General features: G+C 28.5%; 1 protein-coding gene across 1 annotated transcript in view; it reads right to left on the bottom strand.

The window, feature by feature from the left end:
• The window catches only part of LOC107448012 (atrial natriuretic peptide receptor 1), a 376,583-nt gene that overhangs the window by 204,088 nt on the left and 156,338 nt on the right, over positions 1-16,157 (bottom strand). The window contains exon 2 of the mRNA XM_043057672.2: positions 12,590-12,704. Within this exon, the coding sequence (XP_042913606.2) occupies positions 12,590-12,704 (115 nt within the window). The remainder of the gene's footprint in view (positions 1-12,589; positions 12,705-16,157) is intronic.

Genomic DNA, 16,157 nt, shown 5'->3' with positions numbered 1-16,157 from the left:
CATAAAATGTTAATTATTTTTAAACCCATATAAAAATAGATTTTTTTGAAGAAATCTTTAACTAATAGTAAAATTTCAAGCATTTATTATCAGTTATCGCAGAAACTACCTAGAGAAATACTTAACATATAGAACATTATATGTAAAATTATTAAAATCAGCAGTTTTTAATTTTTCCTCGCAAACATTTACTTGAATAACGCTCCTTTATAACAATTTGAAAAATATACATTTTACGTCAACTGCCTCCGGCAGAAACTATAAAAACTAATGATGTTGAAATGTCTGAAGGACATGGGATTATGAAACTTTATTTTCGATTATTATATAATTAGATTGGCTTGTTCAAAGTCTTAAAGTTTAGTAAATATAAACTATGTGTGCGATGAATTAAATAAAAAAATATGCTTTGAGAAATAAAAGGAATAAAATGTTTGAATTTTTTACAATTATGCAAATCATTTACGCTTTTATCACTTTCACTCTGATTTTATCTTAACTTTCTTTAATTTACCACCCTAATTGTTAATCTTCTAGAGTATTAAATATTTTAGATCATGCTTTTTATTGAATAAACATATAATCGAAAACAATATTGACTAATATTTAAACGTACTTTAAGGGGGGACCCCACCCTGAGGTGGTAAAATATTAATGCTTTCTTGAATTTCTTTTTAAGTAATAGAGACAATGCAGAAACTCCTTGTTTTTTTTTATGTTATTCAACTGCAATTTAAGTTTATTTTAAAAAATTTTCTTTTACAAAATAATAAAAAATAAGTTGGTAGCAACTCCGTGTGTGGCTGGTCATCAAAAAGTAGCACCTCACTGGCCTCATGCACTTAGAAGTCCTGAAGCATAGCAAAGCGATTTTGCTTAGATTTTCTGAAACATAAAGACATTATTTAAAAAGTAGCATAGCGGTTTTTGATATTCGAAAAACTACCAAAATGGCGGCAACTTAAAAAAAAAGTTAAGTTTTTCATTAAAAAAATATTCATTAAAATACTAATATAAAATCAAAATATAAAAANGCGGGCCACAGTTGGCCCGCGGGCCGTAGTTTCCCAATCCCTGATCTAGAGTATTAAATCTTTTAGATCATGCTTTTTATTGAATAAAAATATAATCAAAAACAATATTGACTAATATTTAAGCGTACTTTAAAGGGGGACCCCGCCCTGAGATGGTAAAATATTAACGTTTTCTTGAATTTTTCAAAGTAATAGAGACAATGCAGAAGCTCCTTGTTTTTTTATGTTATTCAGCTACAATTTAAGTCTATTTTAAAAAATTTTCTTTTGCAAAATAATAAAAAATAAGTTGGTGGCAGCTCCGTGTGTGGCTGGTCATCAAAAAGTAGCACATCACTGGCCTCATGGATTTAGAAGTCCTGAAGCATAGTAAAACGATTTTGCTTAGATTTTCTGAAACATAAAGACATTATCTAAAAAGTAGCATAGCGGTTTTTTTGATATTCGCAAAATTAGTTTTTCATTAAAAAAATATTCATTAAAATACTAATATAAAATCGAAATATAAAAATATCAAAATTATCCTATGCTACTTTCTAAAGAATATATTTTTACGTAATTCAAAATAAAGAACAACTTATTTCGTTGTACAGGATCATGAGAAAAACGTTAGGCCAGGTCAAAAAACAGCGTTTTGAGAAAAACGTGTTTAAAGTTTTGACTTATGGTAGGGGAAAACGTTTAATTTCATGTACATAATGGTCGATAAATGAAATGCCTACAATAAGTTTCTATATACAGTCAACAGAATGGATGAGACACAAAAAGAATGTCGCTCCTCCTAATCCGGCCGAGCAGGCCTTTCTACCTGCTTAGCGACGACTCTCTATTTTCTGTATAACTTCCAAACGAAGTTAGGTACCGAGAAATCGTTTTAGGAAGGGTTCAGACATTAGGAAGTGTACAAAGATTCGAAAAATGCAATAAAATATTTTTTCGAATTTTTGAAATATTCCCCCTTAAACATGTAAAACAAATTTTTGAACGTAAACCTTCAAGCAATACAATATTTTATTTAAATAGGCTTATATACTATCAAATTAAAGTCAAAATATTTTAAAACTCACAATTACATTTTGATTGTTTTACATGTAAAATTTTTTACTCGGATATATTTCTTGTAACAAACCGATGTCTTATATTTCTAGCAACAACACTATATTAATGATATTAGGTTATTACATTTCACTGTGCATTTTAGATTTTTATTAAAGTTCTATGCAATTTAGGTAACTACAATAATCATGCAGTAAATATAAAACATTAGCGTAAAGTACAAAAGATACAATATAGAAGAAAAAATTAATATTTTATTACATAAGTTCAAAAATTAAAAACACAAAAATTCACTATTTTTCTAACAGAGTAATTTAGCTATACACTCATTCCTTATCTTCCTAACTGTCTTATTATAAGATTTCTGAAAAATGGAAAACGTTATTGCAAGTTAATAATGAGATAAACTTTACTTTTGAATGTATACATGCATATTTTTATTTAAAATAAAAATACGAGTACAGACATAATAATCTTCAGAAGTCAACAGTCATTAATTAAATTGAATGTTCTATTTTCAAGTAAATTTTACAAGCGAAATCTTATACCATGTAAAGCTTTACGTTAAGGATTTCATTTCTGGTTATGTAATATTTTGAAAATTAAGTTAGAGTGGAATTCAATTAGCGAACACGCTATACTGTATAAACACTGTTGAGATAAGATAGTAGAAAGAGGAAGAAAATTTTTTATCTCAATACTTAATGAATTTTATTACAGATTTCTTTACCTACAGGAATAAACAAATAATTCTTCTGTTGCGAGTAAAGAATTCATGAATACATTTGCAATTCTATTCTAAAAATTGAGATATGCATTTTAAGAGCTTATGAGTGACAATGCAATTATAAATGTGAATGTGAATTATAGAACATTATATAATCCCCTCTTACTTGGGTAATACTTAAACATTTATTAACACTTTGAAATAATAAAGTTTAGAGAAATATGTCATGCTTTGGGAATTGAAAATAAAGAGAAAAAAATTAATAAGTGAGCAATTTTATTTTAACTTAATCTTATTAAAAATTATATATTAATTATAAAGAAAGCAACCTTTACATAATGTTTTTAAAATATTATATAAAAAGTGTGATAATTTTTAAGTACATGGGATTTTTTTAACATGCTTTTTTTTAACATTGAGTTTCTCAGCTAAATGTACTCATGTTACCTTTAGAGGTAGTACATAGGTGATTGTCCTTTTTCACTTTTAAAACAATCTGTGCATCATATTTAAAAAAAAAATGCGAATTTTTAACTGTAACTTATACGGCTGTCGACGAGTAATGGTACGGTATATTATTGGGCTATGAGCTTCAAGATGAAATGTTCTGCAGAGCCCCTGATGGAAAACTGCAGAGTTATCGTTCTGAGCATAAAAACAAAATAAGAGGGAGAAAAAACTTTTACATAGCTGTAACTTTTACATAGCTTACAGGCATCTTGAGGAAATAACCATAAAAAGAAAACTTAAACGAAGCATTTATTTTTTAATGGTTTCTAGAATATTATCTCTTTACTATGAATAGACATCTTGATAGTGAAAAGAAAACTTAAACCATGCATTTGTTTGTGAATGGTTTGTCCAATGGGGTGTTTAAAACGATCTTAGAAAGAAAAATAAAGGGAAAGGTATACAAATATATTTTTACCTTTAATGTACAAAGTTTATTATAAGTTTGAACGTTGGGATTAAAGGAGAACAGCAAAAACTAGCTGTTTCACTTTCATCATGTCAAAGTTGAAATAACAAACAAATGGATGAGCGTATTGACTGTTTACATGTCAATGTACCAAAAATGGAACATGGACATTGAGTTATAATTTAATAAGCAATTAAAGTCCAACAGAAACTTTTCATCCATTTAAATTTACATTATGAAGTAATCTTCTGTTTAAGTTTGGTAGAGTTTCCATAATTGATTAATTTTTTTTAAGAATTTAGAAATTTCATATAACTTGTTAAGTTTTTTCATGCTTATAATATAATACCGAAAATCCATTTTTTTTAAATTTGACAACAATACATACAAGCTTTTAAATGAGATACTATAACCCTCTGTTACGCATCTAATACGAAATTTTATTTTAAAATTTTAAATTCAAGAGGAAGAAATTTAGTTCAAAAGCTAATTTTCCATTTTAGGAACATAGGCGTTTCAATGGTTCTATTTTTAGATATGAAGTGAGGCATTGGGTTATGTTGTGCTTTGTTCCCTAAGTTGGTATTATGATACTTATAAAAGATCAATAATGATGTTTGAATGAAACAAAAGGCGTAATGTGCGTGTTTAGGTACAACTTCTTTTGACATAAATTTGCAGGTAGCCGATAGTAAAATGATAGAGACAGAATGCTTAGAAAGTAGTAAGATATGCACTCCTTGATAATCAGTGTTTTTATGTCCGTTTTTTTAAAATTATAACTATTGAATAGGAATTCTGTCTGCTAAGGTTATGGCATTTTGAAAGCTGTAATACTTTTTAGAGTTATTTAATAAGTATAGAAATAAAATTTTACATCCAAGGGGTTTTTCAATTTGCTCTCAGTAATGGTATTATTGTCTATAGTAATAATACCCGCTAGCCAAAGTTCATTTTAAATTCATAAATTTCGTCAACTTTGGAATTCTTTTTTACCTTCCTGCTTCGAATTATTTTCCAAATTAGAACTCTAAGTCCGAGTTTTCTCCCAGCAAGAGCTTTAAGTGTTTCAATTTTGCACCGCATAGATACTCAACAATACTTAGATATCATTTCCTTAACTATAGCAGGGACCATTCAAAATTTAAGATTATGGATGCATAGTTTTAAATGATGACACGCTTTTTCTATTACGACATTTGTGGGATTTTTAGAACTGAAGATTTTTATATTCCTTTAAACTATTTTAGTACTTATTGTTCTCCTATATTAAAATGCGTTTACCTGTAAAGATGATTAAAATATAACCAATTAACTTGTCTCTACATGCATGTTTCCTTATTTCATCTCATTTGATTCAGAAACCTTATATAAATAATTTTCCGATCAATAATCTATCTTTAAAATCACGTTCTCCTGAAATTTAAATTTTTCTCTCACTTTATTATAATACTAAGCAAACTTCTTATATATTATTGACGCTAACAATTTAAATAGAATTAACCAGTAAGATATTTATTCGATAATTAACAAACTATTAGAAATAGTTAGTCGCCAAGTTGTAAGCTTCACGTCCTTTAATGAAAATGGATATTTAATGAAATAGCTTGTCGTGTGTAGCGTATTTATTGAATTAACATAATTTCTACACAATTTGGTAAATAAGTAAGTCTTATGGTTCTTCTATAAGCAGTTAGTGTAAGATATACATTTGTTTAAAATATTTTAACTTTGTTGCACTTGATCAAAAGAACTGCAAAATTATTTTGTAATTGTTATATGGTTAGGTTAATAGTCTTCTGCAGAGACAAAACAGAGAAGGGATTTAATGAAAAAGGATGCAATCAGAAACCAAACGGAAAGCATTTATCAATCACGAAAAAAAAAAACTAATCGAAGTGGCATTTCATCGAAGAAATTGTTGGGATAAAAAGACACCTTGTAAAGAGAACGCCAGTTAGTGGGCGTCACAGAAAACCATGTAGAAGAAAGCCTTTAAACGAAGCGTCAGTGAAAGAATATATATAGAATCGAATGATTTACCTTAGTGTGATGAAAAGAAATTAATGTGTTTGCTACTTACATAAGAGATTATAAAAAAAAACGCTATTCAATAGGCAATTGTATATGTAATCTTGTATTGTTGATTGTATACGTATATATGTAATCGTGTAGAGAGTTATAACATATTTTTAAAAAAAAAACGCCCATCAGTTAAGTGTCTTAAAAAGTTTTAAAGACAATGTATAATCTAGTACATTTTAACAATGTTTTATTAAAGTTTACAGACTATTCATGTAAGAATCTGTGGTAATCGCATTAAAAGAAGCCCCACAGTGAACTGATCGTAAGACATGGTTTCCATTTGATAACCAAAGTCAAGCATCACTAACTGACATCAGTGAACGGGTGGGTGACCGCTTTGATCAGCCTATGAAGGTTCCTATCGTGGTAACAGTAATCGTTAAAATGTTCCACCGTAAATTGGTCAACTTCACGAGCGGGTCGTCGGGTCATCAAAACGTGGGTGACATTCCCTCTGCAGAAGATGAAAATTGTGTTGGCATGTCGTTAGTCCATCTTCGGGGATTTTTCCCAGATTGTCGCTAATAGCACATAGTGTAGCTCTAGTGCAAAACAAATAAAGTACTCTTACGGCTAGTACTACTATCACGCTTAATGAGAGTTCGCCAGTATTAATACTACATACAATACAAAGTTTCTCATCTGAATTGGTTCAACGATAAGAAAACAAGTTGAGAGGAAATTTGAACCTAACTCAGAAGACAAAGGTTCTAGAGGCAATCATTTGGAAGAATTTGACTTTTTAGATCACTTTTCAAGAAAACTGACTCAGGCGTGTGCTACCAAGAGTAGAAATCACGAAAGTTTAGACCGGCAGCAATGAGACTAAATTCAAGTAACTACATCGAGACAAAAAAAATCTGGTAAAATTACCGTATTGTATGTTAATGACAATACTGCTAATAAAAAAACCATATTTCTGTTAAAAAAAATCGAAATAAGTGATATTTACACTTTTTATTTGGTAATATTTCCGTTCATACGGTAACGGTTTACGGAAACTCTGATTCTCGAAATAAAAGATCGAGTTATTATCGAGAAATTATAGTTACAGTTATTAACACACATTTAGTAAAAAAATACGAAACTAAAAAGTAAATTTAACCGAATAAATGGTTTTATGCCATACTAGAACGCAACAAGAAAGAATTACCTAATTTTATCATATATATAAAACCATATTTTATAGTTAATTTTGGCAAAACCGATACCAAAGCGCTTCGGTAACAATTACAGAGCTTTTTGGTGTACCCATAAAGAAAGAAATATAGTAAATTTTGCCATATTCTGTTAGTTTTTATCATAATTTTTTATCAGTGTTAACTCTTGTTCTTTATAAGATTGCTTTTTAATTCCATAAACTCAACCGCATTCCAAGTAGAAAAATATTTTTAATATTTAAGTATATTATCAATACCTTAAATGATACGATCGAGAGGTCGTATTGCTCTATAACAATTAGTTATACGCCTTTTTTAGCATGTTTTATTACATAAACATACTTTTTAATTTCATAATTTGTCAATACTGAAATACAATACAATAAAACTTATATTAAATTGATTTATTTCATCGTAGTCCTTTAAACAGTTTTCAACTCATTGAATCGTAATTTAAATTCTCTTTGATTCAAAATTTTAATCAAGTGCAGTAATTTAATGCCATTTTCCCATTTCCGAGATTCATGTAATCCAGTATTCCATATGACTTTAAACGCTTTCCTCTGCATTTCTATTAATTAAAATCTGTTCGGTAGGAAGACTTGGCCATTTTGATGAATTGTTCTTTCATAGTTTCGAATATCACCGTTAACTTTTATCTAGAGAAAATCTCTTCAATCATCTTTTAATACTATATAATACATTCAATCCTTGTTTAATTACTTTTATTTAAAATACATTTTAATGTCTTAAAATAATTCGAAAAAAGGTAGATTTCATGTAATATTTTATTGATATCACGTAGATGTGTCAATAATAATTACAAAGTAATTTTGAAGTAAAACAAATTCAGTTTTATACGGTTTTTAAATACATTTTATAAACACACATTCGTTGAATAACAAATATAAATATCTATAACTGCTTTTCTGTACCTCATTTTCAGGAAGATGAAACATCATGTAGGCCAGTGATTCTCAACCTGTGGGGCGCGCCCCCCTAGGGGTGCGCGAGCACACTAGAGAGGTGGCGTGAGAATATTCAAGAGAAAATATTATTTAAAAAAAAATTGATTAACTGTATGAAAGGAAAGCGCACAAGCACATAGAAAACAAAATACATTTCGACATATTTAATAACTTATTAAAGTGAAACAACTTATTGAATCAAAACTTAAGGTAATGAGCCAAAAATGGCTTTGCTTTGAGGATTTTTCCTAATTTTCTGGTTAAGTCTGTGTGGCTGAAGTTTTTTTTGTAACATCTTACACCTATCTCTAATATATATCACGTATACGTTTAATTGTAAAATAAAATTTTATTTATTTTATAGTACAATTTCAAAATTGTAGCTTCTGCGCCCAAGGTTTCCCATAGGTTCCAAAGGTGGGCCATATATTGAAATCACTTTTTCACTTACTCAAATTATCCTTAGAAAAAATATTTAGACTGGCAAACGTCTTTTAAAAAGGCACTTTAAGTGTCTTGTTGGTAGGAACAAGTTTCCCGATTTTGAAAAAGATATTTGTTTTTTCACAGTGTATAATTTGTTTATTGATTTTACATTGATAATTCTTGTGTGAAGTCACTAGAGATTCTTTTAATCTTTATTACTGAGTTATTTTTTTCAAAAGGGTTAACTAACAAGAATAAATAACCATACTAGAGTTAACTCACCTAACCCATAACTAGCATAAAAATACCCATATTTACAAGAAAATACCAGAATCGACCACAAAAACACTCATAATTCCCAGAAAAATAAAAAAATACCTGAAAAATTACTTTAAAATGCAAACAATACTTGTAGCAAAATATCGCAATTTCTGCTAAAATGCAGAGAACGTCAAAATATTATAAAAGTTTAAAAAATACCAAAGTTCCATATTTGCTTAAAATGAAATAAATCAATTGGCATTCAATTCAATCCCTCCTCTTTGAGAAATAATATGCTACGTAATGATTTATAATGAACTCTTTCATAGATTTCACGTTTGTTTCCGAAGGTGGCCCCTGTGTCCCCAAGATGGCACCGGTGTCGGGCCACCTCGGGAACATGCATATGGTCACCATTTGCACGACTTAAAACTATTAATCTGATAGATTAATTAGAATTAATGTAATGTGGTTAAAGAAAAAGAAATAAACTTTCAAAGTTCTAAGAATTTGAACACTTAATAAATTACAATATCTTCTCACCCGGAAATTAGAACAACTGCAAAAAATTAAATCTCTTCATAGAGTGGTGACCATTCAAGGAAATATCTTCCAATTCAGCCTTGTGCATCTCAGATACAAGATTTACAATGCAGCAGGGACGTCTTATGATTCAAAATAAATTTAATTTTACTTTGGGGGGCGGGCTACGTTAGGAGCACTGACCACCTTTGGCTTACCCACCTTACTTAATCAAAGCATACTAAATTTAGAAAGCATACAGAAATTAATAATTTTTAGTGATTTCCTTGGGCCCAAAGAGCGGAAAAGATTCTTTATCTCAGGGTTCTAATTTTTATATAATTTGCAATCGTTGCAACCGTAGTTAACACAATATTAAAACCAGGGACGCATTTCTTTTGAAGCAAAAGCTTCTCTGTGGATCATGCAATGTGTCCAGACGCATGGAGGCGATTTTTTACAAGTTTACAAGTGCTTGTATGCTTTCGAACCTTCCGGATATTGAACGAGCACCATCGGTGCATATTCCGATGCAATTTTTGCATTCTATGTTTGCCTCATTCATAACTTCATTTGAAATAGCAAATAATGCTACCGCTGTTGTTTTGAGTTCTATTGATTTGCAGAAAAGTAGTTTTACTACTGACATATTATCACAAAATCAAACATAGACAATTAAATGAGCATCTTTATTATGCTTCATCAAACTGTATTAAAAACATTTTGTCACGCAACATCGAGAAAAGCTGAAACTACATTTTCAGCTGTATCACCAATTCGAGGAGCAACAGTATCGTTTGAAAGAGGACGGTAATTCTTTTGAAAAATTAACTCCAAACATAGTTTCTGCAATCTCAATTGCTGCTGGCTTTTACTTTACTTTTGTTTTGGCAGTTAGTTAAAAATATTTTAAAGACAGAATTCAAAATACTCAATATACATTATTGTTGTATACATTTTACAGCAAGTGGGGGGCGCGATGAAAATTATGATTGAAAACTGGGCCGCGAATACTGAAAAGTTGAGAACCGCTGATGTAGGCCGATCTACTTACAATATTTTAATGCATAGCATCCAATGCGTAACCAATAAATCAATTTATATCTTAAATATTTCATTGGAATAGAATGACTAAATCTCAGCTCAATGGCAATGTATCAATGTATTATTTTAAAATAAACTAATTAATGTATTATTTTAAAATAAATATATTAGTAAACTAGCTGAATACCTGTTCTTCTGAGTAAACAATCTGAGTAAAAAATTATCAATAAATTAAATTATCAATAAATTACTTTAAAACGATACGATTACGATAAAAGTAAATTATCAATAAATTACTTTAAAACAACAAAAGGGAAAGACGCACACCACCATTTTATTTTTTGTCACCCTTCCTGGTGGCTTTTTGGTGGCTCGAAAGTATTGGTAATGACGCTATTAATTTATATAATCATTTTACTTGAGTGAACTAATATCGGTTCTTACTTCGATGACCGTAAATAGTGGAAAACTATTATTGACTCCCGTAGTGATTAATTGAATGTGATATTAAATACTTCTGGTATTACTGTTATAAATACTAAGGTAAGGAGAACTTATTACACCAAAGTTTATAATATATAATTAGCAGTAATAGATTTTTTTACCGTGTTCCGAAACGGTTAAGTACCTTGAAGTCACTCTTCAACGCATACATTCATGTCACGTGACATATTTTCTTTTTCTTTTTTAATTATTTATTTTATATTCCGGTGCGGTTTCTTTCTATTATATTTACCATAATCTGAGTTAAAAATCAGTTCATAAAAAATAGCTATCCAGATAGTATTTTTTTTTAAATGTTCGATTCAGAATTTATCAAAATTTTTCCATGGCTTAATAGATCACTTCTATTTTATAACTTATTTTTAAGTTTCCACCAATATGATACCTGCAAGTGTCGTAGCGTTACAATAACACGCTACGTTAAGCAATAAAATTCTGTTACATTTAAACAAGAAAATTAATCTAATAAGCTTAATTTTCTAATTGACTTAAAAAAAAAATTATTATACAACTAATTATGGTGTCAAGCAGGATAAAGCTATAAAGCCTTTACAGCTAAAAACACTTTTGGTTCATCAATCAAGCTCGAAAAATTCAAAAATGAAGTTTATATTTTTTTCTTAGATTTTCTTCTATGTTAAAATAAAGTAATGCCAATTAAAAAAAATGAAGTAAAAGAAATTTTAAAAACTCCGATTTACAAAGGAATTAAAAATGAGAAAAGTAATTTTTTGTCTGACAAAAAACATAAAACATTGATTCCATCACTTTTGAAGGACGTCAGGAGTTTTTTACTGGAGGTAGAAGATTTTTACGATAGTTTATTCTCAAAAATTTTAATTCGATTTAAAGGGTCGTTTATAACAGCTTTTTAATTTTTTCCCTTTCTTATTATCTGTCTTTTAGTTTGTTTAAACATAGCAAAACATATTTTTTAGCATTAAAAAAGCAATTTTAACCGGACTTCAAATCGAAAAGCGGTCTTAATTTTTAATGACAAATATCTATAGTTGATGAATATAAAGCGATGAACTTTTTTGTCTTTAGTTTTCTGGGAGCAATTGAAACTTGTATTGACTTCTGAAACAGAAATCGTATTCAAATTTGATTTCGTTCACTGGTGGAAAACTTGTGAAAGTTTCTATCGATGATAATTTCTGTTTAGGGATAATATGAGAAAATAATCTGTTTCAAGCAATCATGATTCAATCCAAATTCGCATTTCACATTCAAGCAATGGGTTGCTGTTAAAATATTTACCAGTTAGCTGATAGGATCAGCATTGATTATAATTTCGAATTATCGATAATATAACAATGAATTCTTTTTTTAAAAATACAAATACCCAGCACATTTCCTATACGAACAACCAGCACAGTTGCAATTTTGGATCTCCTTCTTATTCTGAAGTGCTCAAAAGTACGATTGGCGGTAATATCATGATAATTTCTACATGCAGTAGTTAAGAACTCATGAATTACTATTAGAAATTGCAGTTTAATTGAAAGTGTTGCATTCTTATCTGTCGTCACAATGGTGTCAAAATTTAAAAAAGTTTTTTTACTTTTATTTTTTTAAAATTTTTTTTAAATTTTATTTCCAATGAGCTGCACAACCAGTCTTGCAAATGAGCAGACCTAGTGTGTCTCCAGAGGTGGTATCCACCCTTTCAGGACCACCACAATGGGTGAGATACCATTGGTCATGTTAATTTGGACGTCTAGTTTCTACCACACTAGATGGCAGCACCGAGACTCTATTTGGATGCTAAAGTGCACTAGGAATTTTAATTTTGCCGGAAATGCCAAGAGCCAATAAAATTTGAACAGGTTTCTTGTTACAAATATGAAATCGTAAATAAACAAAAAAACTTAACAAAATACCTCGTGAAAAGCTCAATGCTGAAAAATACATATTCTCCACTAGAAATCATTCCCAGTTCTTCGGCAGCAAGAAGGATATCTCTCACTGTATCAGGTGAAGCACACATGACTATGACTGAAAAGAAAAAAAAATCATTTGTTAAAATTGAAATCAAAGAATAAATTCAATTAAATGTTTATAAGTTCAAATGATTAAGGATTTAAAAAAAAGGTTATGAAAAGGATGAATGTAAGTTAATCGATGCCATAAATGTTTATAGCAATTCCTGTTAATAAAAAAGCGAACATTTATGTATTAAAATGCATTGATTGCTAAGGTTGTTCATATTTCTGTCCCTCTCACTTCCTAAAATTAATGAGATAATTTTTTTTAAATTTGAGTACATTTATCTTTGAAAATGCAATTAAAAATCTTTAAAAATTGAATTAAGAGGTTAGGATATTACAAAAATCAAGTAAAGATTTTCTTTTCCTCTTGTACAAAATTATATGTTTCATGCAAAGTTATAAATTTATGTATTTCATGTACAAAATTATATGTTTCTTTAATATAAAAGTTATTAGGATAACATAAGTATCTTTTAATAAATTTCTATTCCGAATTATTTCATACAATTTATTTTGTATAAATGTTATAATGCTTTCAAGATAGATTGCCGGTTATCTTAACTAGAAAATACAAAACAAAATTACAAATATAAGCAAAATACTTACAAAATTGTTCTCCGTTTTCAATTAAATGTATTCAAATTAGGAATTATTATTTTATCTTCAGTTGATTCATATTAATTTTGTCGCTTTATGACTTGAGCTTTCTTTTTTTCCAACATAAATTGTTACGTTTTTGTTTGTTTTTAATTAAATATTCGCGAGTCTTATAAAATGCATTTGCAGTAAGTATCCTACAGATCAAAATGCTCTTTTTTGACTTATCTATTAATATTTCTTAACTATTTTTAATATTTCCGAAGTAGTATTAAAAGATATATTAAAGCTTTCAAACTGTCAAAATAGGGATGAATAAAGAATATGTATTTAGGAAATATTTTGAAAGGATTATACTCGGGGGCATAATTTAAAGATAATGAACTGGAAGCATAAGCACAGATACGTTTGGATGTTTTCCAAACTAAACTATAAAGCAAAAAATACAAATGCAACTAAGTAGCTAGAATGGAAATTTTAAGAGAAGTAAATGATCCGAAAATAAAACTGCACGGAAATAAGGAATTGCTCTTCTGAAGAACTCTGTCTGTGAGATTATATTCATTAGTGAATTCTGTTAAATAATTGATTAAATTATAAGGGTGCATAGCATGATTTCTTTTCTTATTGTAAACTCAATTAATATAGGGGAGTGTCGGGTACCCCCGGCCAGCAGGTGTATGGAATAATTTTTCAAGTCAATGGGCCATTGAACATTAATGGTTATATTAAAAAAAAGATTTTTTTCTAAGTTTCAAGCATTTATGCAGCTAGTAACATGGTAAACAATAGTTTTGAAAATGTGTTGAATACAGTAGAGAAATGTTTTAAATTCCTATTTTTTTAAGTTAAACAATTTTTCTTTTGGTTTATTCTTTTTGTATTATTTAATTAGATGATAAAACAATAGAAACATACAAAAATATTGATTATTACTCAATATTATACAGAAATATAAGCAATACTCCTTAATTGGGCGGGGCTACCCGACTCTCCCCTAAGGCAGTTTTTATAAAAGCTTAATTGGTTAGGCATATGTATTTCTTGTAATCCATTTGCATATTTCTTGTAATCAATTAATGATTTAATTTGGAAGTGTCATTAGGTAATTAAAATGATTGAATATGTAAATATTTGAAAGCGTTATTACATGTGATTATAAATTTGATACAAATTTTAATTAATGCAAATAATTGTAATACATAGTTTTTATAATTATTAATTTATGTAATCTTCATCGCTTGCTAAAACGTTTAGTGGTAGTAAACTTTTAGTAATTAATTACGGTTTCCTTATTGTCTGAGTTGTATATTCAAATGTGATGGTGATTAGAAGACTTAAGATCCAAAAACGAATCACGATTTTAATAGATAAACATATCAAACAAACAATAAATGAGTTAAATCGTGACTTAATATACGTTAGAAAAAATGAATCAATGGCTCAGTGAGTCAGAAAATAAGTGGTTCAGCGAAAAAATTATTTAGCAAATGGGCAGGTGTACAAAACACTAAATAAATTAATTAGAAAATTCGTATGCAAAAAAATCAATAAATGATCAAATGAAGGAATGAATGAGTCAATGACTACGGAATTCAATGATTCATGGAATCAATGAATGAGCAAATCAACAAATAAATCGATGATGAAATTATTGTTTAAATAAATATCAAGGAATCAACAAATAAATTGACAAAATTATCTATGAATAAGCAAAATAGGCTGTCAATAAAAAAGTGTAATGATGAAAAAGGAGACATTAACAGTGAAGCAAGAGAGAATATGAATTATTGATTGAACCAAAAATCAGGGAACAAAAGATAAAAAGAATTATGGTATCAGTAATCCTAAGCCAGTCAATTTGTCAGTACCTTGAAAAATGTGCGATTAGGTGAATCAGTGTATCAATAAATAATCTTATAAATAAATAAGAATATCAATGAATCTAAGAATCAACGATTTAGTGAATCAGTCACTTCTATGAATTGAGGAATAAATTCTCGAAACAATGAATCAATCTAATGCAGAAATAAAAAAATAGCTTTATTTAATACTTTCACAGTAACGGGATAAAACTAAAAGAAATAGAATAAAAATAGTTATTTAATATACTAATTTATTTTTATTCCTCCATTTTATTTTCATTAAAAATACAGTGACGTTAAAATACTTCTTTGTTTTACCGTTAATATTTCTAAATCTAAAAGTATCTAAAAATAAGCCGGTTTAAGAATCTATATTGATGAACGAGTACGAAATAAAACCAAAAGTAAAACTTTCGTATAATCAGTTTTCTTTTAATTAGGAAATACAATTTGCATAAATTTTCAACTGAAGTAAGAAAGACTGTTAAAACAATTTTTAAAGTACGCTTGGTTTAATCACGTCACAAGAGTTACTTCAAACTATCTGCATAAATAATGAAACTGAAAGATGTGTTCAAATTTACTCTGTAATGTTATTGGCGCATTTTTCATATAGATTACAATCATAAATATAAAGAATATCCGAGAAAAAAAAATATCAGAAAAAGTTTATGTCGTCAACAGAAAAATAACTTCCTAATGAATTATTCATATTTTTCCTGTCAGCTGAATAAAATTGGAATAAAAGGAAAAATTTTTGTTCAATATAACTCATGCACTTCGTATTTTTTACTAGAGTGTAGTAACTATAAGAAAACTAAAATAAAAAACTTATTATTAATCAAGAATTTTTAACTTTATAAAGCATAAAGATATTCATTATACAATGAATCATCAATCTTACAGAAAATGTTATACATTAATACATTATTTCGCAATATATATTTATATATATAAATATATATTCTGTATTCTGTTTTTTAAGGTCAAAAACCACT

The sequence above is a fragment of the Parasteatoda tepidariorum genome, chromosome 1, assembly GCF_043381705.1.
Source record: "Parasteatoda tepidariorum isolate YZ-2023 chromosome 1, CAS_Ptep_4.0, whole genome shotgun sequence".
Classification (NCBI taxonomy): Eukaryota; Metazoa; Arthropoda; class Arachnida; order Araneae; family Theridiidae; genus Parasteatoda; species Parasteatoda tepidariorum.
Note: the sequence above shows the minus strand (reverse complement) of the source record. Positions and strands in the feature narration are given on the sequence as shown.